The 27904-nt window shown below is 37.8% G+C and overlaps 1 protein-coding gene and 1 long non-coding RNA gene across 8 annotated transcripts in view; both read right to left on the bottom strand.

Moving 5' to 3' along the window:
* LOC136246624 (uncharacterized) overlaps positions 1-15532 on the bottom strand; it is an 82055-nt gene extending 66523 nt beyond the window's left edge. For 2 of the 3 annotated variants that reach the window (XM_066038155.1, XM_066038153.1), the window contains exons 1-2: positions 15386-15532; positions 8266-8364 (exon numbers count right to left, since the gene is read on the bottom strand). In XM_066038155.1, coding sequence (XP_065894227.1) covers positions 8266-8341 — 76 coding nt within the window. In that variant the 5' untranslated portion in view covers positions 8342-8364; positions 15386-15532. The remainder of the gene's footprint in view (positions 1-8265; positions 8365-15385) is intronic. The other variant, XM_066038154.1, reaches the window with a different exon arrangement.
* Positions 15533-19283: 3751 nt separating this feature from the next.
* On the bottom strand, positions 19284-27692 carry LOC136246627 (uncharacterized). 5 transcript variants are annotated; one of them, XR_010696694.1, is made up of 7 exons: positions 27572-27692; positions 20017-20673; positions 19860-19970; positions 19764-19810; positions 19659-19709; positions 19527-19611; positions 19284-19472 (listed from the first exon to the last, which is right to left on the bottom strand). It is a non-coding gene; the product is annotated as an uncharacterized lncRNA (long non-coding RNA). The 5 variants fall into 5 exon arrangements; XR_010696695.1 differs by lacking the exon at positions 27572-27692 and having other exon boundaries at positions 20017-20369; positions 20448-21194; XR_010696696.1 differs by lacking the exon at positions 27572-27692 and having other exon boundaries at positions 19764-19805; positions 20017-21185.
* Between the last annotated feature and the right edge of the window lie 212 nt (positions 27693-27904).

Raw genomic sequence — 27904 nt, forward strand, 5'->3', positions numbered from 1 at the left:
ATTCAAATGAAGACACTTCAGTATTGCAGAGAGACCTTTATGCCATAGTGAGGTAGAGTGAAGACTGGCGAATGTTTTTCAACCTTAGCAAATGTGTACACATCAAGATCACTAACAGGATATTAACAACTAACTCAACATATTTTCTGAAACAACATCAAATTTGTAGATCTACCAGTGCCACTTACCTGGGAGTAACAATAGATGAACACCTGAAATGGACAAACCATATCCAACATTTTACTTGTAAAGCAAACTCAGCCAATGCCTTTTTGCGACGTAACATTAGCTCTTGCACTCAACAAACTAAGAAGCTGTGTTATCTAGCAATGGTACGTCCTATCTTAGAGTATGCATCAACTGTCTGGTCTCCATACACTAACAGTAGCATCTACAAGTTAGAAATGGTCCAACGAAGAGCTGCAAGGTTTATTACAAACAATTATTCACCCTGGGCTAGTGTAACTGAGATACTAGATCACCTGAATCTACCAACTCTTGAACAGCGACGGAACAATTTGAAGCTAGTTATGATGTATAAAATGGTGCATAGACAAGTTCACATCGATAATGGAACCTATTTAATCCCAACAGCAAGCCAAACATGAGGTCACAATCAACGATTTTTGCAGCCACACTCCAGAATTGATTCTTACCTTTACACTTATTACCCCTCTACAATTAAATTATGGAATAACCTATGTAGCAGTACTGTGGAATCACCTACCTTAAGCACATTTAAACAATGTATTAATTATAGCTAAGTACAATCACTACAATTTATTCTTAATTTAATCTGTTGTACTATATACTACATATGGAGGTTTCTGTACAGTAAATAAATAATACAGGTTTTTGCAATCGAATTTGGCGACTTTGCAATTGAATTCGTCCCGTTTGCAATTGAGTTCGTCGCTTTTGCAATTGAATTCGTCCCGTTTGCAATTGAATTCGTCGGTTTTGCAATTGAATTCGTCCCGTTTGCAATTGAATTCGTCGCTTTTGCAATTGAATTCGTCGCTTTTGCAGTTAAACTCGTCCATAACAAGAATGGCAGCTGGAGCAAACATGAAAACATGATGTAGCAGCTGCTACAAGAACTTGTTCAAGTACAACAGTAGTAAACAACTCTTTATAAGGCAATAATTCTTCCTCTACAGCCTCTCCAACAACATTCCAAACTCTACTACGCCATTCGCGATGGATGTGGTCACTCGCGAGCAAGCTAATTAACTTGTCAGACAGCTATCAACTTCGCGTACTACCAGCTCCAATTACCTTCTAGTGTCTCAAGTGTAACTCTCCAAGGCATAAATAGTTCATCTCTTAATGAACAGGTTGGTTTCTTGGAGCCGTTTTGTTTATGACGAATTGTAATGCAAACACGACGAATTCAATTGCAAAACCGACGAATTCAATTGCAAACGGGACGAATTCAATTGCAATACCAACGAATTCAATTGCAATACCGACGAATTCAATTGCAAACGGGATGAATTCAATTGCAAAGGCGACGAATTCAATTGCAAAAACCTGTAATAATATAAAAAGGCCTTTAGTGAACTGCATAGTTTTTCATAAACGACAATAGCACTGATTAAAACATTAAACTCGTGTAATGGAAATTCTCCGTGACATCTCTAGGATATATCCGTTTATCATAGCCAAAACGTACTAGTTGCTGACCCATAATCGAAAATTTTAGGTATGCATATATAATACATTCAGTGGCTGTACTCGTATTGGCTTGGGAGATTGATCGCCCTATATAGGCTATCCACCTAATATGTGTTACATATCAAGACACACGGTAGTGTGTCGTGCGGCCCAAGAAGCCGGCGCGCAACACCCGTGAGTATATTGACAGGAAGGAAGAAAACGCAATTTTCGCACCTCCGTAGCTCTGTGCTGCCTTGATGAAACAAGACAATTTTTGCTGTGGACACTCCCTCCACCTTCAGCACTCCACATTCCAAATTTGAGTGAAATCGCTTCAAGCGTTCCCGAGATATGCGACTTCAAAAATTGGCTTAGTTTCTTCGTTTTTTTCTTCTTATTTTTCTTCCTCTTTTCGCACACTTACAAAAACTGCTATAAAACACGAACGCCATATTCGATTGCCTTGAGATTTGGCACACAGAAGGGGGTATAAAGGCGCATCTCTGTACCAACTTTGGCTAGGATACGATAAGGCCCCTATTCGGTGATTATTAGTTTCTCATCCAGCCTTTCTAATTATTATGATGCGGGCAGGAGGGTATTACCATTATGCCATTATTAACACACTGATGTACAGACCTTGTCCAAATTGTCTTTCTTTCTTACTATAAACATTTCCTTCACCAGCTGATTCTACTTTTCGTGATCGCCAACTGTTTTTAGACAGTCAACTGAAAGCCTGCTTTGATGAAGTCGATAGAGCACGAGTGCAACTGGCACTGCAGCAAATTGCTAAGGAAAACAACAGTTCTCCTGGCGATACATAGCGCATTGTAGCGTTCATCAACAAAAAATTATAACAGTTTGGTATCACGTGTTCTTCTGAGCATGTACAGAGTAAATAATGGCTTACCATGCGGTAGCTTAAGGATGCGGGCGGTGGATGAGAAACTAATAATCACCAAATAGGGGCCTAAACAGGAAAAGAGTTATGATCGATTATTCACAAAAAATAACACCAATATGTTGTCACGCCTACAGGGTAAACCGAGTATGGGAAGAAGCTGAAAATCGGTGGGTGAATAGGTTAACTATTGAACCTCAAACCTTTTGTGGTTTGAAAGAAATCGAGCTAAAAACCAGGAAGATACAACGAAAAAACCAACAGTGTGTAACAATTACGCAATTGAGATTAGCTAATAAAAAACGATTACTTGCCACGCCTACCAGATAAACCGCTTGGGGTAATGCTTTGAAAGTCGCTGTATAGATGGAGTAATCATCTTAGAAAGGCTCTTCAATGGTGTAGAAGAATCAGACTTAAAGCCACGGAGTTATAAGACGAAATCCAACTTGGTGCAGCAAGTGCGAGATCGAGATACTCTAATAGAGCAGTCATCCTAATAGAGCATTCACCCTGAAGAGAATTCAAGAGATCAGCTAGAAACAGGTAACCTGTATAGAGATCAGCTACAAACATTCACCCTGTAGAGTGATCAGCTACAAACAACTCACCCTGTAGAGAGATCAGCTAGAAGAAGTTACCTTGTAGGGAGTTCATGCAACTATGGAAAGAGATAGTTCAGCTAGAAGAAATCACCTTGTAGAGTTCAGCTACAAAGAAACTACCATGTAGAGAGTTCAACTACAAACAAATCGCCCTGTAGAGAGATCAATAGAAGAAGTTACCTTGTAGATAGTTCAGCTACAAAGAAACCATCATGTAGAGAAATCAGCTGCAAAAAAATCACCTGTAGAGAGTTCAATTACAAACAAATCTCCCTGTAGAGAGATCAGCTAGAAGAAATTATCTTGTAGAGAGTTCATCTACAAACAAATCACCCTGTATAAAGATCTGCTAGAAGGAGTCACCTTGTAGAGAGTTCAGTTACAAAGTAACCATCATGTAGAGAGTTCAGCTGCAAACAAATCTCCCTGTAGAGAGATCAGCTAGAAGAAGTTTCCTTGTAGAGAGTTCAGCTACAAACAAATCATCCTGTAGAAAGATCAGCTAGAAGAAGTTAACTTGTAGAGAGTTCAGCTACAAAGAAACCATCATGTAGAGAGTTCAGCTGCAAACAAATCACCTGTAGTGAGTTCAGCTACAAACAAATCACCCTGTAGAAGATCAGCTAGAAGAAGTCACCTTGTAGAGAGTTCAGCTACAAAGAACCATCATGTAGAGAGTTCAGCTGCAAAGAAATCACCTGTAGAGAGTTCAGCTACAAACAAATCTCCCTGTAGAGAGATCAGCTAGAATAAGTTTCCTAGTAGAGAGTTCAGCTACAAAAAAATCATCCTGTAGAAAGATCAGCTAGAAGAAGTTACCTTGTGGAGAGTTCAGCTACAAAGAACCATCATGTAGAGAGTTCAGCTGCAAAGAAATCACCTGTAGAGAGTTCAGCTACAAACAAATCTCCCTGTAGAGAGATCAGCTAGAATAAGTTTCCTTGTAGAGAGTTCAGCTACAAACAAATCATCCTGTAGAAAGATCAGCTAAAAGAAGTTACCTTGTAGAGAGTTCAGCTACAAAGAACCGTCATGTAGAGAGTTCAGCTGCAAAGAAATCACCTGTAGAGAGTTCAGCTACAAACAAATCTCCCTGTAGAGAGATCAGCTAGAATAAGTTTCCTTGTAGAGAGTTCAGCTACAAACAAATCATCCTGTAGGAAGATCAGCTAGAAGAAGTTACCTTGCGGAGAGTTCAGCTACAAAGAAACGTTCAGCTGCAAACAAATCACCTGTAGAGAGTTAAGCTACAAACAAATCTCCCTGTAGACAGATCAGCTAGAATAAGTTTCCTTGTAGAGAGTTCAGTTACAAACAAATCACCCTCTAGAAAGATCAGCTAGAAGAAGTCACCTTGTAGAGAGTTCAGTTACAAAGAAACCACCACGTAGAGAGTTCAGCTACAAACTAGTGACCTTGTAGAGACATCAGTTACCTTGTAGAGAGTTCAGCTACAAAGAAACCATCATGTAGAGAGTTCAGCTGCAAACAAATCACCTGTAGAGAGTTCAGCTACAAACAAATCACCCAGTAGAAAGATCAGCTAGAAGAAGTCACCTTGTAGAGAGTTCAGCTACAAAGAACCATCATGTATACAGTTCAGCTGCAAAGAAATCACCTGTAGAGAGTTCAGCTACAAACAAATCTCCCTGTAGAGAGATCAGCTAGAAGAAGTTTCCTTGTAGAGAGTTCAGCTACAAACAAATCATCCTGTAGAAAGATCAGCTAGAAGAAGTTACCTTATGGAGAGTTCAGCTACAAAGAAACGTTCAGCTGCAAACAAATCACCTGTAGAGAGTTAAGCTACAAACAAATCTCCCTGTAGAGAGATCAGCTAGAAGAAGTTTCCTTGTAGAGAGTTCAGCTACAAACAAATCACCCTCTAGAAAGATCAGCTAGAAGAAGTCACCTTGTAGAGAGTTCAGTTACAAAGAAATCACCACGTAGAGAGTTCAGCTACAAACTAGTGATCTTGTAGAGACATCAGTTACCTTGTAGAGAGTTAAGCTACAAAGAAACCATCATGTAGAGAGTTCAGCTACAAACAAATCTCCCTGTAGAGAGATCAGCTAGAAGAAGTTTCCTTGTATAGAGTTCAGCTACAAACAAATCACCCTGTAGAAAGATCAGCTAGAAGAAGTTACCTTGTGGAGAGTTCAGCTACAAAGAAACCATCATGTAGAGAGTTCAGCTGCAAACAAATCACCTGTAGAGAGTTCAGCTACAAACAAATCTCTCTGTAGAGAGATCAGCTAGAAGAAATTACCTTGTAGAGAGTTCAGTTACAAAGAAACCAGCATGTAGAGAGTTCAGCTACAAACAAATCTCCCTGTAGAAAGATCAGCTAGAAGAAGTCACCTTGTAGAGAGTTCAGCTACAAAGAAAGCATCATGTAGAGAGTTCAGCTGCAAAGAAATCACCTGTAGAGAGTTCAGCTACAAACAAATCTCCCTGTAGAGAGATCAGCTAGAAGAAATTACCTTGTAGAGAGTTCAGTTACAAAGAAACCATGATGTAGAGAGTTCAGCTGCAAACAAATCACCTGTAGAGAGTTCAGCTACAAACAAATCTCCCTGTAGAGAGATCAGCTAGAATAAGTTTCCTTGTAGAGAGTTCAGCTACAAACAAATCACCCTGTAGAAAGATTAGCTAGAAGAAGTTACCTTGTGGAGAGTTCAGCTATTAAGAAACCATCATGTAGAGAGTTCAGCTGCAAACAAATCACCTGTAGAGAGTTCAGCTACAAACAAATCACCCTGTAGAGAGATCAGCTAAAAGAAGTTACCTTGTAGATAGTTCAGCTACAAACAAATCACCCTGTAGATAGATCAGCTAGAAGAAGTTACCTTGTAGATTGTTCAGCTACAAACATTCACCCTGTAGAGAGAGCAGCAAGAAGAAGTCACCTTGTAGAGTGTTCAGTTACAAAGAAACCACCATAGAGAGTTCTATGATAAATATATGTATTATATATATAATTTGTACATTTACTGATAAAATCAGAAATATTTAAAGTACATCTGCTTCACCTTTTCTTCTTCCTGTAGTAAAGAAAAAAAGACAGGTTAAAAAAGTCCCAAAGCTGGCCATAGGCCAGCTTTGGGGTATACAAATACAAAAAGAAATGAAATCTAATCCAAAACAGCCAAGCTGTAAAAAAAACAGTGCAACCCTCAAAAAGGCTATGGTGAAAAAAGATGTGAAATCCAAGGTGGCGGCCAAGAAATGGCTGTGATGGTAGGTTAATGGTAAAAATTTTCATAACGGCAATTTAGGTGAATTTTTTTGCCAAGACCAAGTGGCACAAAAATTCACTTGAATTGTCGTTATTAAAATTTTTACCATTAACCTACCATCACACCCATTTCTTGGCCGCCACCTTGGATTTCACATCTTTTTTCACCATAGCCTTTTTGAGGGCCACACTGTTTTTTTACAGCTTGGCTGTTTTGGATTAGATTAGTTGTAACATGGGCATACATATCAGGCAAAGCCCTCATGTCCATGTTACAACTATTACATATGTAACCATCTCAGTGAAAACCCATCTAGTTTGCACAACCTAATAATTTCTCAGCATTATCTGCATTATTCAAGGACGGTTTATCCAAGTTTCAGTTAATTACGATGAGTAGTTTTGGAGTTACAATGCTAGAAAGTAGGAAGAACAAGGAAATTGATTTGTACAGTGACTATACTTAAAATAAATTACAGGCATTTACATTCACAGCTATAACCTCCATTTAGATTGGTCTACAGAGTTGGGATTTGGTTTACAGTGTTCATCATGGATTGGCAGATCAACCAAGGTATGGTTTTAGCCCTGCAGTTGCTTGCGCATAGGCGTATGAAGGCAGTTTTGTTGAAGAAATGGCAACGAGTTTGTTTACGTCTACTGCATCTGAAACAAATGCACGTGACATGCAAACCATTGTGGCTACAGTAATGGAACAAAGATTTTCAAACTCCCCATGAATAGGTGAATACAATGGTATATAGGTTGTATTAATTAAACACTTCCTTCCTGAGTAATTGCTTGATTAAACGTTGCATAAAATTTTCTTTATAACACATTTTCTCTATTTCGCACATACTTGTGCGAACTAGATGGGTTTTTGCTGAGACAGTCATATATATATATAGTATGAAGTATGACACAATATTATATGTGACCAGATCTGCTATACCATCATCCCAGGACTGGGCAGAGTTTGCCTCTCTGCCCACTGCTTAAGCACTGTTTATTATTGATTATTTCTGTTTATATTTATACAATTATTATTTTAATAATAGACTTAATGAAGTAATTAAAAAAAAATTTAACTATTATGTGTCAGAATCCCATTTGTTAATGCAAGCCTAATTTCACAGTAGAATGTAATAAACTGAATTGGTGAAATATTTACGGAATTGAAAAAATTCCATAAAATTTGGAGAGCCTGTTTCACAATGAAGGAAGGTGATAACAGCAAACCCTGTGGTAGTATTGTGATCCCCAAAGCAAAAGGAGTTCGAAAATCTTTGTTTTGTTTCAGTACTCCTAAGGACAGAAAAGAATGAACATTAGTTTGCCTTAGGTTGGACGAGTAGTTCGTCATTGTTTTTTCTCACGTTTCCACCTTCACCCAGCTTTTAGGATAGGCCTGGAAGACAAAACTTACCCAGCAATGAATTCACCTGTTAATGGAGAATCCTATGGTGAAATTGCATCTTGATGAGGATTGTATTCGAATGTTATAACCATTTATGTAAGCGCCTATAGTTTATTTTCCATATTGTCACTGTACAAACCAATTTTTTCTGCTGTTGTTACTTTGTAGCACTGTAACTTAAAATTTTCTTGGCTAAAACTTTGATTGGCCATCCCTTTGGCTATCTAGATAAAGAAAATGTAATAAAATGGAATTCGAAAAATGCGCTAACATATAAGGTTCTTGTAGATCCTATCACATTATTGTATGAACGTGTCTCGATACCAATACGCTGAATGCAGCACAGTAATACTAAACATACTGGTGATGATTTCAATATGTAGCGAATTAACTCTTTCCAATGTTACTGAATATTTTGTCCCAGTTGTGCTACTACAATTCTCACCATTGCTCCCCACTTGGAGACTTTTATGCTCCAGAAATCCAGTGTAACAGAGCTGAGAGTCCACCTTCATAGACATCTTTTTGCTGATGATATAAACACCTGCAAAAGTAAATAAGGTTAAAAAGCTATACTCTAATAGGTGAACAATAGACAGAAAAGTACAGTTAATAAGGTGGTTAACTCACGCCAAACACTATACAGTGCAGTTGTAAGATACATCTGCTTAATAAAAGTCTGGAAAAAATTTATAATTACTTGTTTAAGTAAATGCTAAATATATTTTAATAATGCATGGCTACAGCGATCACTATTTTTTTCATTGCAGCCTTTTCTTCACTACCACCTTTGATTTCACAACCATTTTCACCCAAGCTTATAATTCCACACACTTTTTTCACAGTTAGCTTGGCTGTTTTTGTGTGGGTTTCACTCTTCTTTTTGTACTTTATACAAGACCTAAAAACTAGCCTATGGCAGATTAGGGTTTGTTTTTACTCACAATTCTTATTATCTATACAAACACAATGATGAATACCAAAGACAGACTAGTAAATGTATTGTATTGCATATTTCATTCATATAATATTATTCACTTTAATAGAGTGCATGTTTTTGAGGATTTCTAATAGAATGTTCATAGAATGACCTAGAACGGCTTTCATTTGTAGATCTATCCACACAAAAACAGCCAAGCTGTGAACCAGTGGTGTGGTCTTTATAGGCTTGGGTGAAAAGGTTATGAAATCAAAGGTAGCGACCAAGAAATGGCTGCAATGATGTTAATGCTAATAAATTTTAATAATGTCGGTGTGTATTATTAAAGTTAAGACCATGGCAGCCATTCTTGACCGCCACCTTTGTTTTCACAAAATTTATAAGGCCACAATATTTTTCACAGCTTGGCTATTTTTGTGTTTCTTTTTGTACCTTATAAGGCCCCAAAACCAGCCTATGGCTGGCTTTGAGGTTTGCATGCTTTTAATCACATTTTTTTCTTACTTTTAAGAGACCAACAGAACATACATAGAGTGATCTGTATAGAACAACCTAGAATTTCCATTGGTAGAACTGAAATTATTATGTTTACCAATAAGCACATTTAAAACTATACAGATAGAATATTCAAGATAGCAAAAGTTCAGTGATACAGGACATGGATGTTAAGTAAGGAGGTTCCAGGTTTGAACCCGCAATCCCATGATTTTACACTTGTTTAGTTTCTGTGTTATAATCTGTAGTTGTACCTCCATTGATTTTCAAACCATTAAAAGGTACCGCTACAATGATCAACCTATGTACACACCATTTTTCAAGTTATGTTCCCATGCTTCTATAGTCGTGAGCAAAGTTTGATTTTTTTTTTACACAAAATTAATAAACATTCGCAGATATTTATCAGATTCATAGCAAACTTAGAACATCAATTCATTTATTAAATTCATTTCATTTATTCAGTCTTCATTTGCACTGCAAATTGTGGCAATCCTGTTACATGTTTGCATTTTATAACAATTTTTAGTAAAAGTGTGCGATAAGAAATCAAAGCCCCTGTAGATCCCCCTACAGTTAGAGAAGAAAAAAATTTAAATGTTTTGCAAATAGCTGTTGTGAATTTAATCAAATTTGCTGTGTGGCCTATCTTTCCTGGTGAGCAGCTATAATGCAAAAATGATGTGCTTTGAAGAAGGGGTTATGGAGCTAAGCATGCGCGAAAATGCCATTTTCTTTCTTCCTGTCAATATATGGCGTGTTGACTTTTTTGGTCACACAACACACTATTGTGCGTCTTAATAAAGTACAGTTTTTTGCAATTACTTTTATGAAGCATACAATCGTGTACAACTGTTTAACACACTTATGGCCATAGGCAGTTACAATTTAATACATACAGCATAAAGAATAATAGTACATCCTTAGAAATTAAAACAGTTAACTGCATAGTAAGATTTATTCACACAATGAACTGTCTTAATTTTTTTCCAGATTGCATTCTGCCACAACAGCATGTGCCACCATTTATGGGCATACATTACCAGGCAAGCAAATACAAGAAGCCACAACATGATCACAAAAACTCCCCATTTCTTGAAAGGAGCTTCTTCACTGAAGGGTTGACTTTAAGAAACTGCAACTCGGAAGAGTACAAACATGCATTAAATGTATGACAGGGTACTCATAGGTTGTCCGTTAGCCATTATAATAAGGTGTCTGTTGTATAGAAGTTAATAATACGTGGCTGTCTCCACAAAAAAATGACTTGTTCTCACAACAAGTTGATGTTGTGCTACTTCTAAAAACCAGGCACCATGCAGCAAACAAACCTAAATGGAACAGTGTACTAAACTAATGGTTTGTTGCTACATACAAAATTGAATCATCACAGTACCTGTATTTCATACTTGATGAAATATTTTGTAATTCTGTAATTATGTTGCTAAGCACTGTTAAGGAGGTGCACCTCAAACAAACCACTAATAATGATAGACAAACCACTTTAACCCACTAATAATGCACAGAAATATCTTCTTAACTGTTTTATAGTTTGTCTATAGCATTTTCTTACGTAAATTCTCCAGGAAAAGCCTCAAAGCTGCTCTTCATTTTCGTTTGCATACTGTATGTATGGGCATGTCCCCTTTTCAACTCAAAAGGAATTCGTTATACCCTATAGCCGAGGAGGCCAGCTGTGTTTATTTTTCGACTATTTGACGTTCATAGAGCCCATTGGGAAAGGCGTCCTTATAAACTTGCTTCACCCATATTTCAAACCGGCATGTACAGGTTATTAACCGCCTTAAACTATAGTGCAAACGGAAAGTTATGGCTGCAAATGTAGTATATTTTCAGTATAGTCGCTGTACAAATCGATTTTGTTGCTCTTCCTACTGTCTAGCGCTATAATTCCTACTCATCCCAAAAGGCTCAAGAGATCCATTCCTTGGATAAGCTGAGAAATGGAAGTTGTGCGAACAACTTGGGTTTTTGCTGAGACTGTCACATATACTGTGGGCATTGAGAGTATGGTAGGGACCATGGCATAGTGTCCATAGTTATAGGTATCCATTAATGGAAGTTCACTGTATTATGTCCTGCAATATACAATAATTGAAGGGGCCAGCAGTAAAAGGGGAACATTTAAAAATCTAGGTGACCACATGGTGGACATTAAAGAAAATTTGGGACGAAATAGAATTATTGTGGATATTTGCTAAAAATTAATATGAGACTGCTATAAATTTTAAATTCTGTTGTTTACTTAGTGACAATATTATTCATGTGGCTAAAACAAGCCATTCTAATTTTTAGAAAATCTAAAATGGCACATGTCCTCTTTTTCCACTGACTCCTTCAATTACAGTATGGCCAGACGTTTGCTAAATTGCCTGGAATTTGTCAGATATTCAACTGTTATTAGGAGCACTATAAGTAAATCACACTGTGAGCTAGCAAAACCATAGACAAAATCATATCAAACACTAGTAATCGTTTTGTAAGCCTACTGCTTCTATTTAATTACAACTTGGGTTTCAAGGAGAACAGCTGAATAGTCCAAAGCAGAAGTATGTGCATTATTGTGGTGAGAATTTATACATGTTTGTTAAGTTTGCTTAATTCGTACCACCACCACCACCACCACCACCACCACCACCACCACTGAAGCAAAACTATTGTAAATGCATATCAAAACATATGTATGGGATTTGTAAAATTTAACAATCCCAGGAGGTCAAAATTAAAAGCTTCCAAACCACTGAGTTTACCCAAAAATATCCTTTTCATAACCTCAGCTTGGTGAAACAGGCTGATCAAAAAATTTCATTGTTCCTTGCCATTCCTTCTCCAATGGAAAATACATGTATTTTATACTCCACACACAAAAACACTAATATATACATGTACAACCTTTAACTTACATAATTTCTACAGCACACCATAGAAATAAAGAAAGCTCTTGAATATCTCTATCCAATTCCAAACGTATTGGCATGATAATGTTACCATGATTATTGTTGATGATGTGTTAGTCATAATGCACATTTCATACATTAAGCTATTGGAAAATCAATTACCTCGGGAAAATGTCAAAATTACAAGTTGCTAACCTCAATGGAATTCGCTAAACTTGGTAACCAACTACGCAGTTAATAAGACTCCGGCTGAATTGAGTGCAAACCAGGTTGGTTTTCCTAGATATGTTGTAAAACATGCCAAAAACATGAGTTTTATGGGTGCTCTGAGCATGTAAATTGTGCAATGTAAGGTTCTTTCTAGCTTTCCCTTCATTGCTATACAAATAACTTACGCATCACTCAAATCACCTTTCATCAAGGAATCTGATGGGCCAAATCTCATGTCTGTTGACCAAATTACATATAAGTTATGATGCCTTGTTTAAAAGATGATGTTGTATTTAAGAAAAATTAAACCTATGCGGAAACCCGGTATTTTACATAAAGTTCTTGATATGGTTGGTCATTACGTTTTCAGTTAGCATTTCTCTGTTGCATAGCTTGCTTAGTAAACAGTCTGGCTGTATATATAAAGCATTACAATTGTATAAACCAATGTACTCTTAAAAGGTACGGAAATCTAGTATTCACCAGTCAGACACTTCCGGACACTACTCAGGCTTCTCTCAGCCACTCGTGATACTGATATTACTAAGTTGAGTAGTCAGTAGATCTCGCAGTAGATAGACTAGCTGTACGCCATGGCCTACCTCAACCAATGTTGCTAGCTACATTCTAACTAGTGTACAGTTTGATTACTGACTGATATACAGTAAGGTCAGTATAATTATAGTTCTGAATTCGGCATGCTGGCTACGTTGCGTGCTGCCAATCCATGACGATCCGCATTGACAGGCATGCACAGCGCTATAGCACTAGCTACGTTAGGGTCCGCAATTCAAGAAATCAACTTTTACAAATCGATCCCCCTACCATTGTGGGGTGTTCGTTGTAGTATTCCATTGCTTGATCCACCATGAATCCGGAGGCAAGATTGTTGTCTTCACAGAAATAGATTTTAGTAGCTAGCTATTTCGTGAGATGCAAAAAATATATATATATATATATATTTTTAATTTCGTGCTCCACACAAAGAACAGGATAGGACTTGCTGCTTAACTAGATAGTTAATGTAGTTAAAAAGTACGTACAGTAATAAGCAAATGATTTGCTGGGTTCCCAGCACTGGGTTGCTTTCTCTCAAAAGCAGAAAACGAAACACGAATTTTCAAATTCAAACTGTCCTACCAGCCAAGACAAGAAAAGCCAGCTCTTCTCCATAGTGATTTGATAAGGTTGGATGCATAGTCTGTCTATGCTGTTAGTCTGAAAAGGATCTAAGACTTCTCACCACCTGGGTGAAGAAAGTCAAAATTTTCACGAGTGATTTCAAGGGATTCTCTCAATGGCACCGAAGTGCTTTCCAGTACTTCTGATGCCACACCGGTCACTTAATTTTGTTTAAAATGATGATAAATCATGGTTCAAAACATTCGGTAGTAGTAGTAGTTGGTGTTTCTGTGGATTCATATGATGTAGTATACCAGCAGCTCACCAGGACCTCCACCCAGCTCGAATCAAAAATGAAAGATTTTGTTTTTTTCGGTTTGTTTTGGGATGTTTTGCAGCATAATGGTGATGTAGGGTGATCTAGTGAAGATTTGAAGCTGCTGTGGAGCGTGAGAGGTGCAGTCAAATTCGCTGCTTCCCTTGATGCATAGCTTAGAGCGAGGCGTGGAAGCTGTGGATGAAACAATAATTGACAACCGCTGCTACTAAACATTCAGGAACATCTTTTGCCATAGTTTTAGTCTATAATTGACGATTGTTGTGGCTGCAGAAGTGCTGGAAATGGCTAGAAAGCGCGACACAATTCTTTGATGCTGCAGAAAATTTTGACGCTCGTCACCCAGATGGTGAAGTCTCAAATCTTTTTCTAACTAACAGCATAGACAGACTATGCACCCAACCGTATCGAAACACTATGAGGAAGAGTTGGCTTCTCTTGCCCTGGGTGATAGGGCAGTTTGAATTAGAAACTTCCTATTTCTTTAGTCTATTTTTTCAAAGAAAGCAACCCTGTTCCGGGCACCCAGCAAATCATTTACTTACCATTATTATTTCAGCGTGTGTACTTTTCAACTACAACAACTTGGATAGCTATGATTTGGCTAAGTAGCAAGTTTCATCCGGTCCTTTGTGTGGAGTACGAAATTTAAAAAATACATTTTGCATCTTGCAAGATACTGAAAACTATATTTCTATTTATTTATTTTATTTTAATTATACTGGACAGCCAGTAATTACTGATGTGTCCAGGGGGACCAGCCCCAAGAAAAATCAAATACACACGTACATGATTAGCTAACTACTTAAATACATGCAATTACATTCACTACAAATACATTGACTGATTCCAACTCAAGTAAATGGTGGGGTAAATGATTCCATTCATCAATTGTTCTTGGGAAATAACTAAATTTATATGGATTAATGTTTATAAATGGTATTGAGAAGTGTAGATGATGATAAGATCTAGTTGATTGCACTAAAGTTTCTTGATTATAATGATCCAGGATTCTTAATCCTGATGTATGATGAACTGCCTTAAAAAATAATTTAAGCCTTGATGTTTGTCTTCTCTGTGCAAGTGACTGCCACTGAAGATCCTCTAAAGTAGAAGAAATGTTGTTTCCACTTCGCCAGCCATAATTTGATGTGACCCATCGTGCTACTCTTCTTTGCACCATTTCTAAAGCATTGATGTCTTTATCGTAGTAAGGGTCCCACACACACGATGCATACTCCAGCATAGGTCTTACAAGATGGGTATATGCCATGCATTTGACTTCTTGATTGCATCTATACATTCAAGTTTCTGCGGAGAAAATTTAACATTTTGTTGCTTTAGTAGTGATTTCTGCCGGTGAAGACAACGATCGTGCCTCCGGTTTCATGGTGGATCAAGCAATGGGATACTACAATGAACATCCCGCAATTATGGGGGATTGATCAGAAGGTGATTTTTCGGATTGCGGACCATAGCTACTTAGCCCGGCCAGCGGTATACACAGATTTGCATACAATAATATTGCTACTGTAGAGTTCACCTGCAGCTTACAATCTTGGCTGAACTGAAACGACTGACTGGTCACAGTCGATCACGAGCCTGGTGCGGGCCTTGGCAGTGGCTGGAGAGGTAGCTACTCCGACTTCAATTGGCAATACACCAACACAAAAGTTGAGAGGTGAACGAACACGTGCTTGGCACGATATATAAACTAGGACGGAAGCCATATTTCGTACCAAAGATACTCAGATTATCTTAACTCAGTTCAATTTCCGTGTTTGTGGTCATCCGCCGTATATGGTATAACTATTGAAAGACCTTAGAGCAGAGACGTAAAGTTTAATACCGCGTAACCAGACTTCTGTGGTCTGACCAAGCGAGATAGAACCCCTGAGTAAGCCGATACCTCGGAACATACCAGCTCGTAGTTTAACGTAGTCTGCATGGCGCGGTCTGTTTTGTGTTGGGAGCCTCCACACAAAACAGTCAGGTAGCTACGCGAGACTATAGCTAGCTAACTCATAATGTTACAGGCCGGATCAGTGGCGAGAAAACGTACAGTTTATTTCGCCGGTGCATGGTGTGGTGTGAAAGAAAGCATAGTTGGGTTTCGGAGTTGTGTGTGACGCACGTCACAGTATCGGATATGCGTTTAGTAGCTATGCCGCAATAAGTACTCATGGGGAAATCCAAGGGAATTATTTGGGGGATTTGTTAAACCATTTTGTAATAAAGTGTGTTTGATTATGTAGCACTTTCGAAAACCAATGTTGTGCGTTACGTGTTAGGTCGAATCCTGGGTTAAATTTGGAGGGATTGAGAGAAGACCATCATGATTATGATGAATGTGTACAACAATAACAACAAAAAAAAAGAGACAAGTATGTGAATCCTCGGACTAACATGCGACCACAGATCTGATTTACACAGTAGTCAGTTGTGGGCATGGCAAGGAAAGAAAAAGTGTAACTACATGCGTACATACATACATACATACAATAAGAAAAAGCCCTATAAGGTAACTACAAAATCTAGTCTGGGTCGATAGTCCATTCTTTACAATTCCTCCCAAAAAAGATCCTCTGAGATGCAGAAATTGATGCCCCAGCCATTTCATTCAAAACAGCTCTAACACTGGCTTTTGAAAACAATAAATCTTGATCCGTGAAAAAAAACTACATCTTTAAGTGCATTGACTGAATCAGGAAGGTAGTGACCCAAGACGCTAACTTCAACAGTACTGTAATAATTAGCAATATTCAAACGGTCCAACTCTGCAAGCAGCTGCAAATATTCAGGCTTTTGTTGCTTTCGACAGTGAGCAGACTCAAGGTGCTGTCGTGAGTCAAGAGAACAGGTTAATTCAATAATACCCATCAAAGAAGAATGGGAATTATAGAGAATGAGGTCAGGACGATAAGGTGTGATCAATACTGTTGAAGGAATGATTTCCTGTGGCGATTCATTAAAGCGAAAACCGTTTAAGTCAGCATACACCCTGACATCTTGGTGATCAGCAAAAAGGGTCGTCAACTTGGAGACTAAAATTATAATAATATGCAAAACTTGATTGTGACGATAAGTGTACCTCTGTTGAGATAGTGCCATTGGGCAGCCACCTAGAATATGGGCTGTAGTTGGCCAGATCGAGTCACACAAGGTACATTTGGCATTACTCTGTATGTGCCAACGACGTAAGTTGACTGCAGTGGGCAGTGTGTCCGAGGAAGCCCTCAACAAAAAGGAAAGCTGTCCAGGGTGAAACCCACTTAAGAGCTTGTTCCATGTTCTGCAAGAAGACTCCAATCTTGCTGAATTTAGGAATTTACATTGTACACTGAGATGATTAAGGTGAGTTTCACAATTTGAAGTAACTGTCTTGGCTAACTGAGCTTTGGCTGTTTTATATAAGGATCGAGCCAATGGCATGGAAGAGAGATGACTTCGTGCAGCAGACAGGATGGAATAGTCTTGTGACTGGAACTGTAGAAGAACATTGCCAAGATGGAGATGCAAGCCCAGTTCCTGCAGTCTGGAATCGGACGAAGTGGAAACACATGAAAGTAAACTAAGCTTTGCTTCCCTAGATACATGGGAAACACTAGGGCAGCAAATACCAGGGTAATATAAAATCACCCTAGTGGCATTCCTTGGGAGCTGTAACCACTTCTTAAGGTAACGTGTAACTGTAGATTCAAGTTTTTTGATTGTGTGATTGGTGATGGCATCCACACATAAGCGAAACCTCAATAATGAAATGATGTAATTCCTATAGATCCACAACTTGTACTCTCCACGAATTGGGAGAGAGTCTGTAGCAGGTAATAATTCAGTTAAGAAGGAAGAAACCTTTCTATTTGCAACTTGTTTTCCTTACTTTGGCCCCTTTTCTGTTACACCTTATTTGCTCTATATAAGTATAAGTCACTGTTTAGTATGAGTCTTTGTAACTAGGTTAGGTAATTCTAAGACTACAGCACAAGTTGCTGTCAGACCTTCAGTGCTGGTCACTGTAAAGTGCTAATAATAATAATAGTTAGCTATAATAGCATTGTCACCGTGAGGCAAGAAATTTTCATGGGATCCTAACTAATCAGTAGTTTTTTTTTTGTTTGTTTGTTTGTTTGTTTTTTTGTTTTTTTGTAGCTTATCCATGAAATTTAGTTATTTTGTACGTGTGGAACAACCCAAACTTATTGATCCACCAGCTGTAGTCGTATGCATTCACCTGAGCCCCCACCAAAAAGTGTAAAATTAAAAAGATGAATATGTGTTCACTCCCAATGGTTTTGTACTGGGACAAGCATGTTTTCATGTTGTAAACATATTTGTGAGTTTGAATTATCCATAATTATACTAAATGTATGTTTTTAAAGCCTTATATATATATAACTCACTTGTTCTTTCTCATAACTATCTAAATGCTATTTTGACTATTTGTTCTGGCAGCGAAAAGGCTGGGGGCTTCAAAGAACTATAGAAGTTTGGGCAGCTGGTTCATGCTAGTATAGCAAGAGTTATTAGCTAACAAGAAATGAGGGCTCAGGTTTCCACAGTGAATTGTGGCATACATGTGGTAGTCGCCTGTGATTGCCAGTGCTATTATTGCATGCATGCAGTCAAAAAATAAGCTTTTCAATCGAAATAAGCTTTGCATGTAGAGGGATTTAACCTTTATCTACTGATCATATGTTGTGTAACATGCTTGACTGCAAGAAACGTGATAGCTGTGGCTACTGAGTCATGCTTTACCAGATCAATCATCTTTATTTAGATGAGCCATTCTTAGAACACAAATACATAGTACACGCACAGTTACACAAAGGATATACCCTGTACATGTTGGTGGATTCATAAAACTTAGCTAGGAGCAACATGCAGGCATTGTTTCCTTTAATTCAGGAGGCAATCAATTGCCTTAATTGTTCATTTCTCATTTCACCCACATTAGTAAATGTATGACTAACTAGAGCAAGTGAAAATTATGAATCATGTGAGCTATCCAGTTGGGCATTATAATACTACTCCAATCCAGCTTGTTTCAGTACATTTTATCATAGTGTAATACTACACTGTCACTATTCTATATTTTAAAATGTATATACTTGTTAATTGTTAACAATTAGTCATATTATTGTTATTTGTTACTAGCTATTATTTTTTGTATATATGGCATGTAAAATTGAGTTTGTAAAATTCGAGCTCTAACAGGTATTAGTACACTGTTAAAAATAAGGAGTAACTGTTACTCCCCTAGGGGAGTTCCCAGTGTAGGGAGGATTTAACACCCCTATATTTTTGTGGAGAGTAACTAACACCCCACAAAGAAGTAACAGGAACCCTTTGAAAAATCTATTGTAGGGAGTTCTAGTTACTCTAGGAGAGTTCATATAAGCATGCAAGGCATTTCCTTTACTCCATGAAATTCTGCAAATAACTCCGTATAAAATCTCAAATGATGTTAAAGACATACAGCAAAACTGTAACAAAATATTTAAATATCCAGCTTTATAATATTGGAAAGTCACTGAAAAAAAGAGATCAGTAGCAAGGCTTCATCATCAGCAAACGACACTTCACTGCCACACTTCACTGGAGTTACTTCCTGCCACATGACATGTGATCAGCTGTAGTAAATAGCAGTATAGTAAAGAAATATTCAACAATCATATACTTGTTACCTTTATGGCTGAAGGTACGTCACACACAGTTGCCAACAAAGTTGTAAAAACAATTCTGCCAGACCAGCAGCATCAGTAGTGTAAACTAAAAAGGCACAGTTGCTATCATGCAAAACAGCACTTTTTTGCTACCTGGAGTTCATCATTTTGTTTGTCTATTTGTTCACTGATTTCTTGTGGCACCTGTAATATATGTTTACAAATTGATGCACAGTCACTGTATGTTAACACACTTACTGGATGTTGTAAAATTCTATGTTCTCAGTGACATTGAGACATCTGTACTAAAAAAGTAAATATGTGCTTACGCAAATATAAACATTATCTCCTTACAGGTCAAGAACAACTTGGAAAGTTGATGAAGTCGAAGACACACAATGTACATTGTATCAAAGATTCTTGTTAACTGCAGATGATACATCTTACTAGTTAATTCCAGTGAATCTGCATGTAATTATGTAAAAAGACTGATACAGGCTACTGACCTTACCAGGCAATATCATTGTGTCCGGCTGCTAACGTCAACTGAAGGCAGACAGACATGATTATGTACGCCATGTTTAAGCTAGGTGGCTTTCCTCTCCTCCCTCAAGTCTTCAACTTCTTACACACTGACTACTAGTAGCTAGCGGTGAGCTTGGATGGGCTGAATACTGTACGTACCAGTCAGTGATACGACTGAGTCCGCCGAATTTTATTCTCTTTCCCTGAGTCTTGACTATTTCTGCCGTGTCACAATAAGGCGCCTAAACCCTCACGAGCAGTGGTGACTTCCGTTGGAGCCAGTTTAATAAACCGGTGTGTCACACGAGACGACTAGCTCAGATATGAGCTCAAACGTACCTGAAGAAACAATGAACGAGATAGACTCTAGTGAACGTCCAGTAATTATTCACGAACAAGTAAACACTTTAGTATCACCTTTTAAGCACTACAATTCCTCAGAGAAGCAAACCGCTTTCAACTACTCAACACGGCTCTGTTGTTAAAGAAGCCGTTTCTATGGTAATACTCTTCACTCTAAATAATGCGCTTGTAATAGAAATGGTATTTAATAATTATACATACGTATTTCAATATATTTTTGAGTAACAATTCGTCCTCCTGTTTTCGTACTGTCTGTTTCCTTCACTATGCCTTGGTTAGCCTGTAAAATAAAACATGAATAAATGGCTGCCATTGAAAAGGAAGCCTAAATAATTACTTTCCTTTTTTACATTGAGTGACTAGAATTGAACTGGTTAGTTAATGGAGAAAATAACATAGTGAGACAGCTATAACCTGCGTGTGGCTAATTCATATGTGGCCTCAGCCATACTGGCTCACTGAGTTCACCTTAGCTACTATAGCTAACTGGTAATGGGAACTCTTCAGTTTGGTGCCTTCACTTACTTGGAGTTCTCTTTACCCTTAGTGGGTTACTGTTACTCTCCTAGTAATCCGTCCAAACTCCCCTTTCAGAGTAAAATATTTTACGCCCATAGTTACTGTTAGCTACTCCCCTGTTTTAACAGTGTATATGCAGTGTTGGGCAAGTTACTTTTTACAAGTAACTAGTTACATATTACGTAATATTATCAAGACACACGGTAGTGTGTCGTGCGGCCCAAGAAGCCGGCGCGCCACACCCGTGAGTATATTGACAGGAAGAACGAAAACGTCATTTTCACACCTTTGTATCTCGGTGATCACTTATCTGATTGGAACCAAATTTGCTACACAGTTGCCCGCCAGCCAGGGGAGTCTACATTCCAAATTTGAAGGAAATCGCTCAAGCCATTTCCGAGATACGAGCTGCCAAAGTTTCATTCGTTTTTTTTTCTTCTTCGTCTGTTCGCACACTTGCAAAAATTGCTATAACAAGCAAACGCGTACTCCGATTGCCTTGAAAGTTGGCACACAGAACGGGAGTCCAACGGCGAATCCTAGCATCAAATGTGGTACAAATCCGATGAATTGTTCAGGAGTTATGACCGATTATTCGCGTAAAACAAGATCGATTTGTTGTCACGCCTACAGGGTAAACCGCTTCATGGAATGAGTTGAAAATTGCTATGTAGATGGAGTAACCATCGTAGGAGTGCCTTTTGGTGGTTTGAAAGGAATCGAGACAACCACCATGGAGATATGACACAAAATCCAACCAGTGTCACAATTACGCGATCGATTTTTATGAATAAAAACGTATTGGTTTTCACGCCTACTAGGCAAACCGCTTAGAGCAATGAGCTGAAAATCGGTGTATAGCTGGAATAATCTTCATAGAAAGTCCTTGCAGTAGTACAGAAGAATCGGATTAAAAACCACTGAGTTATGATTCGAAAGCCAACTCCGTGTAGCAAATGCGAGATCGAGATACTCTAATAGAACAGTCACCCTAATAGAGCATTCGACTAATTTATTTACTCCATTATAGAATTCTATTACATCACAAGTTATTCTGTAGGGAGTTTAGCTACAAACAGTTAATCTTATAAACAATTCAGCAAAAAGCAAGTCACCACGTGGAGAGTTAAGCAAATATATCACTATAGAGATTCAGAACATTACAAGTCACACTGAAGAAAGTTCAGCTATAAACAAGTCATGCACTGTGTAGAGAATTCAGCTACAATTAAGTCACTCTCTAGAGAATTCAGCTACACAGAATTCAGCTACACACAAGTCACTGTGGAGAAAGTTCAGCTACAAACAAATTACCCTTTAGAGAGATCAGCTACAAACAAAACACTTTGCAGAGTGTTCAGCTACAAACAAATCAACCTTTAGAGCGATCAGCAACAAACAAATCAACCTGTAGAGAGATCATCTAGAAACAAATCAACCTGCAAAGAGATCAGCTACAAACAAATCAGCTTGTAGAGAGATCAGTTACACACAAATCAACCTGTAGAGAGATAAGCTAAAAACAAATCACCCTGTAGAGAGTTCAGCTACAAGCAAAACACCCTGTAGAGAGTTCAGCAACAAAGAAACCACCATGTAGAGAGTTCAACTGCAAACAAATCACCTTATAGAGAGTTCAGCTACAAACAAATTATCCTGTAGAGAGATCAGCTAGAAACTAGACACAATGTAAGGAGTTCAGCTACAAGTAAATCAGCCTGTAGAGAGTTTAGCTAAAACAAATCAACCTGCAGAGAGATCAGCTACAAACAAATCACCTTATAGACAGTTCAGCTACAAACAAATTACCTTGTAGAGAGATCGGCTACAAATTAATCAACCTGCAGAGAGATCAGCTACACACAAATCAACTTGTAGAGAGATCAGCTACAAACAAATTACCCTGTAGAGAGATCAGCTAGAAACTAGACACAATGTAAGGATTTCAGCTACAAGCAAATCACCCTTTAGTGAGTTCAGCTACAAACAAATCAACCTACAGTGAGTTCACCCACAAAAACGCACTTTTACAGAGTTCAGTTACAAACAAATTACCCTGTAGAGAGATCAGGTAGAAGAATTCACCTTGTAGAGAGTTCAGCAACAAAGAAACCACCATGTAGAGAGTTCAGCTGCAAACAAATCATCCAGTAGAAAGATCAGCTAGAAGAAGGTACCTTGTAGAGAGTTCAGTTACAAAGAAACCATCATATAGAGAGTTCAGCTACAAAGAAATTACCCCGTAGAGAGTTCAGCTAGAAGAAGTCAACTTGTAAAGAGTTCACCTACAAAGAAACCATCATGTACAGAGTTCAGCTACAAAGAAACTACCATGTGGAGTGTTTAGCTGCACAAAATCACCTGTAGAGAGTTCAGCTAGAAACAAATCACCCTGTAGAGAGATCAGATAGAAGAGGTCACCTTGTGGAGAGTTCAGCTGCAAATAAATCACTTGTAGAGAGTTCAGCTACAAATAAATCCCCCTGTAAAGGGATCAGCTAGAAGAAGTCACCTTGTAGAGAGTTCAGCTACAAAGAAACCATCATGCAGACAGTTCAGTTACAAACAAATCACCCTGTAGAGAGATCAGCTAGAAGAAGTTACCTTGTAGATAGTTCAGCTACAAACGATTCACCCTGTAGAAAGATCAGCTAGAAGAAGCCACCTTGTAGAGTGTTCAGTTACAAAGAAACCATCATGTAGAGAGTTCAGCTGCAAATAAATTACTGTAGAGAGTTCAGCTACAAAGAAACCGCCATGTAGAGAGTTCAGCCTCAAACAAACCACCTTGTAGAGAATTCAACTACAACAAATAACCCTGTAGAGAAGACGTTACCTTGTAGAGAGTTCAACTACAAAGAAACCATCATGTAGGGAGTTCAGCTACAAAGAAACCACCATGTAGAGAGTTTAGCTGCAAACAAATCACCTGTAGAGAGTTCAGCTAGAAACAAATCACCCCGTAGAGAGATCAGCTGGACGAAGTCACCTTGTAGAGAGTTCAGCTACAAAGAAACCATCATGTAGAGAGTTCAGCTGCAAACAAATCACCCTGTAGAGAGTTCAGCTACAAAAAAATCACCCTGTAGAGAGTTCAGCTAGACGAAGTCACCTTATAGAGAGTTCAGCTACAAAGAAACCATCATGTAGAGAGTTTAGCTACAGAGAAACCACCATGTAGAGAGTTTAGCTGTAAACAAATCACCTGTAGAGAGTTCAACTAGAAACAAATCACCCTGTAGAGAGACCAGCTAGAAGAGGTCACCTTGTAGAGAGTTCAGCTACAAAGAAACCATCCTGTATATAGTTCAACTACATTTCAAGTCACCCAGTAGAGAAATCAGCTGCAAAAAAATATCCTGTGGGGAATAATGGGCATGTAATAAATATATGAATATAATTTGTAATAAAATGAAAAATAATTGAAGTATTAAAAATCTTCTTTAAGTTCTTTTCTTCTTCCTATGGTAAGAAAAAACACATGGGTTAAAAAAGCCCCAAAGCCAGCCATAGGCCGGTTTTGCAGTATACAAATACAAAAAGAAGTGATATCTAATCAAAAACAGCCAAGCTGTAAAAAAAGGTGCGGCCCCCAAAAAGGCCATGGTGAATAAAGATGTGAAATCCAAGGTGGCGGCCAAGAAATGGCTGTGATGGTAGGTTAATGGTTACATTTTAATAACGACAATTCAGGTGAATTTTGTGCCGCTTGGTCTTGGCACCAAATTCACCTGAATAGTTGTTATTAAAATGTAACCATTAACCTACCATCACAGCCATTTCGTGGCCGCCACCTTGGATTTCACATCTTTTTTCACCATGGCCTTTTTGGGGGCCGCACCTTTTTTTACAGCTTGGATGCTTTTGATTAGATTACTTGTAACTGAACTATTTAGTTACAGTTACATATTACCCTTAAAGTATAATAATATTACATATTATATTACTTTGTGTCCTGTGAGCCTTAAGCTGTCACGTGTGAAACTACCACCTTATCACGTGACATGATTGCGTTTGTTGGACAATGTGCAAATCTTGGTTATAAGTAAGAAGCTTGTGAATAGGCTTCATTCAGTAGGCTTCATTACTTCGTTGTGGCTATGCGTTACTCAGTGGATTACTAACGAGATTAGTAACTTTGTTACTTGTAGTAATAATATTACGTAATATTAGATTCGTTACAGTAACACGTTACATTTGTAAGTAAAGTAACTTAAGTTATATTACTTGATTTTATAGCGTATTTCTCATTATATTACATAATTACCACAAAAGTAATAATATTACGTAACGCGTTTTACTCCCAACACTGAGCATATGTATTATTACTTTTAAATATTTTTGATCTTCATGATTTCAGATTCTTTAACTGCAGCTGCATACTTTGAAGACACCTCAATCTGTGCATTCGTGTAGATTTTGTAGCAGCAAAAAAATACCATTAACAATAACAAACAATATACATACTAATTAGCTAATAACTGTAATAACAAGAATTCTAAAATCTTTTTTGTAACATTATGAAAATCATTGCATTGGAAATGAATTGAACAACACACTAGGAAATGTTCTAAAACCTTAAATTCTTGTGCTACATTTCTATAGCTATATACTCACAAACTTTAAAAACTCAAAGTGTAATTGTAGAGACACCTTGGCTCTTACACATTATGTCTGAGGTACATGCATTTTGCAAGTTATCTCATGTGTAGTTTTCCATCTTGTGCATGCAATACAAATATACAATTCATGACAAAAATAGCTTCTCGTGTCATTAAAATCAATGTAAAAATACTGCAGTGATTTAGTAGATCAAAACCAAACTATAATCCCTGTAGAGAGTTTAGCTACAAGAAGTCACCTTGTAGAGTGTTCAGCTACAAAGAAACCACCATGTAAAGAGTTCAGCTGCAAACAAATCATCCTGTAGAGAATTCAGCTAGAAACAAATCGCCCTGTAGAGAGATCAGCTAGAAGAAGTTACCTTGTAGAGAGTTCAGCTACCAAGAAACCATCATGTAGAGAGTTCAGCTGCAAACAAATCACCTGTAGAGAGTTTAGCTACAAACAGATCTCCCTGTAGAGAAATCAGCTAGAAGAAGTTAGCTACCTTGTGTAGAATTCAGCTACACACAAATCACCCTGTAGATGGTTCAGCTGGAAACAAGTCATCCTGTAGAGAGATCAGCTAGAAGGATCTATATAATTTGTACATTTACAGATAAAATCAAAAATATTCAAAGTATTTAACATCTGCTTCATCTTTTCTTCTTCCTGTGGTAAAGAAAAAAAGATAAGCCCCAAAGCTGGCCATAGACCGGCTTTGGGGTATACAACTACAAAAAGAAGTGAAATCTAATCCAAAACAGCCAAGCTGTAAAAAAAGAGTGTGGCCCTGAAAAAGCCTATTTGGCACCAAATTCACCTGAATTGTCGTCATTAAAATTTTTACCATTAACCTACCATCACAGCCATTTCTTGGCCGCCACCTTGGATTTCACATCTTTTTTCACCATAGCCTTTTTGGGGGCCACACTCTTTTATTACAGCTTGGCTATTTTGGATTAGATAGAATGTTCTAGAAAATAATTTTACATTTGAAATTCTAAACTATTGAGTAGAATTTTCATTTAATTCCATAAGTGACCTTGCACCTTTGCACCCTATCCTGACTTTATTGCCTATACAATAAAATAGGAATATAATATAAGACCTTGCACCCTATTAAGTGACCTTGCACCTTATTAAATTTACTTGCACCCCGACTTTATTCCCTCCAAAAGAAAGGGGAAAATTAAAATATATATGTGACTGGATTTGTTAAAAGGTACCTCTATCACACATAAAATTTGACCCATTTTTGAACTTTGAAACTTCATAACTTTTGTATCAATGCTTACATTTAGTTGCAAATTTTCTTGATTAAACCTACATTAGTTGGCTACATTATGATATAAAGAAAGTTGATCAGTGAAAGGAGGCAGCCATTATGATATTTTGTTTGCTGGTATTTCAAATGTGTGAAAAGGGTACTTTTTGCAAATCCAGTCACATATATAATACTATTGTAGCGTGGGCATTCAAAGGCGCCACTCGGCAATGACTTTGATACCCAGCCAGTTCAAAGAATCAATGCGCTTTGACTCATTATATTGAGCGACATAGAGCTTTGTATTATGGAACTCATATTTGTAGTGGTTGCTAAGCTTAGTACATTTGCTAAAATAGACTAGTTGATTGTTACTAAAGGATAATGAAGGCACAAATAGCTAGGTGTATGGGGATCCCGGGGGTGGGGAATGGGGCTTGACAATGATATTTGCAAAGTCTTTCTGACTCTGTACATATACTTTTCACTATGCTGTAAACATTGACTGTTGTTTTGTAGGAGGTTGAAAGGTATATTAAACTCTACCACTTTACCAGAAGATAAAACCTACAAGTGAACAACATTTACACATTTGTTCACTAACATCCTAAACCACCAGTACTCTATCAGAGCCCATTATTGTTTCCAGTCAGTGAGCAATAGTAAGGATAGTACAATGGTTGAGCTTCTTGCAGATCAACTCTTGGATTATACCATCCGTTCTGCAATCAATACATGTGACATGTACAATCATACAGTTCTCACTTCCCATAACATCTTAGTCACTCACATTAGGTCAACATTTGCAGTTGTTTCATCAATCACAAGGATCTTTTTCCTCTTCAATAGCACTCTTGCTAGACACATCAAGTGTCACTGACCCACACTAAAGTTGAACCACCTTCGGACACTTGTGCTTCTAACCTAACCCGTTCTCCAAATTGTTTATCTCTTCTTCAGGGATGCAGTGATTAGTTACAACTTTTTATATCATCTTGTCAATCATTTTCCAGTGTATACAGTATGAGTCCTGTATCATACACATATAGTATTAGTCTAATCTCACTACAATATACACATCACTTGTGGAATCTTTTTACGTAGATCATGTAGACCGATGTTA

This window comes from Dysidea avara, chromosome 2, assembly GCF_963678975.1.
Source record: "Dysidea avara chromosome 2, odDysAvar1.4, whole genome shotgun sequence".
Classification (NCBI taxonomy): domain Eukaryota; kingdom Metazoa; phylum Porifera; class Demospongiae; order Dictyoceratida; family Dysideidae; genus Dysidea; species Dysidea avara.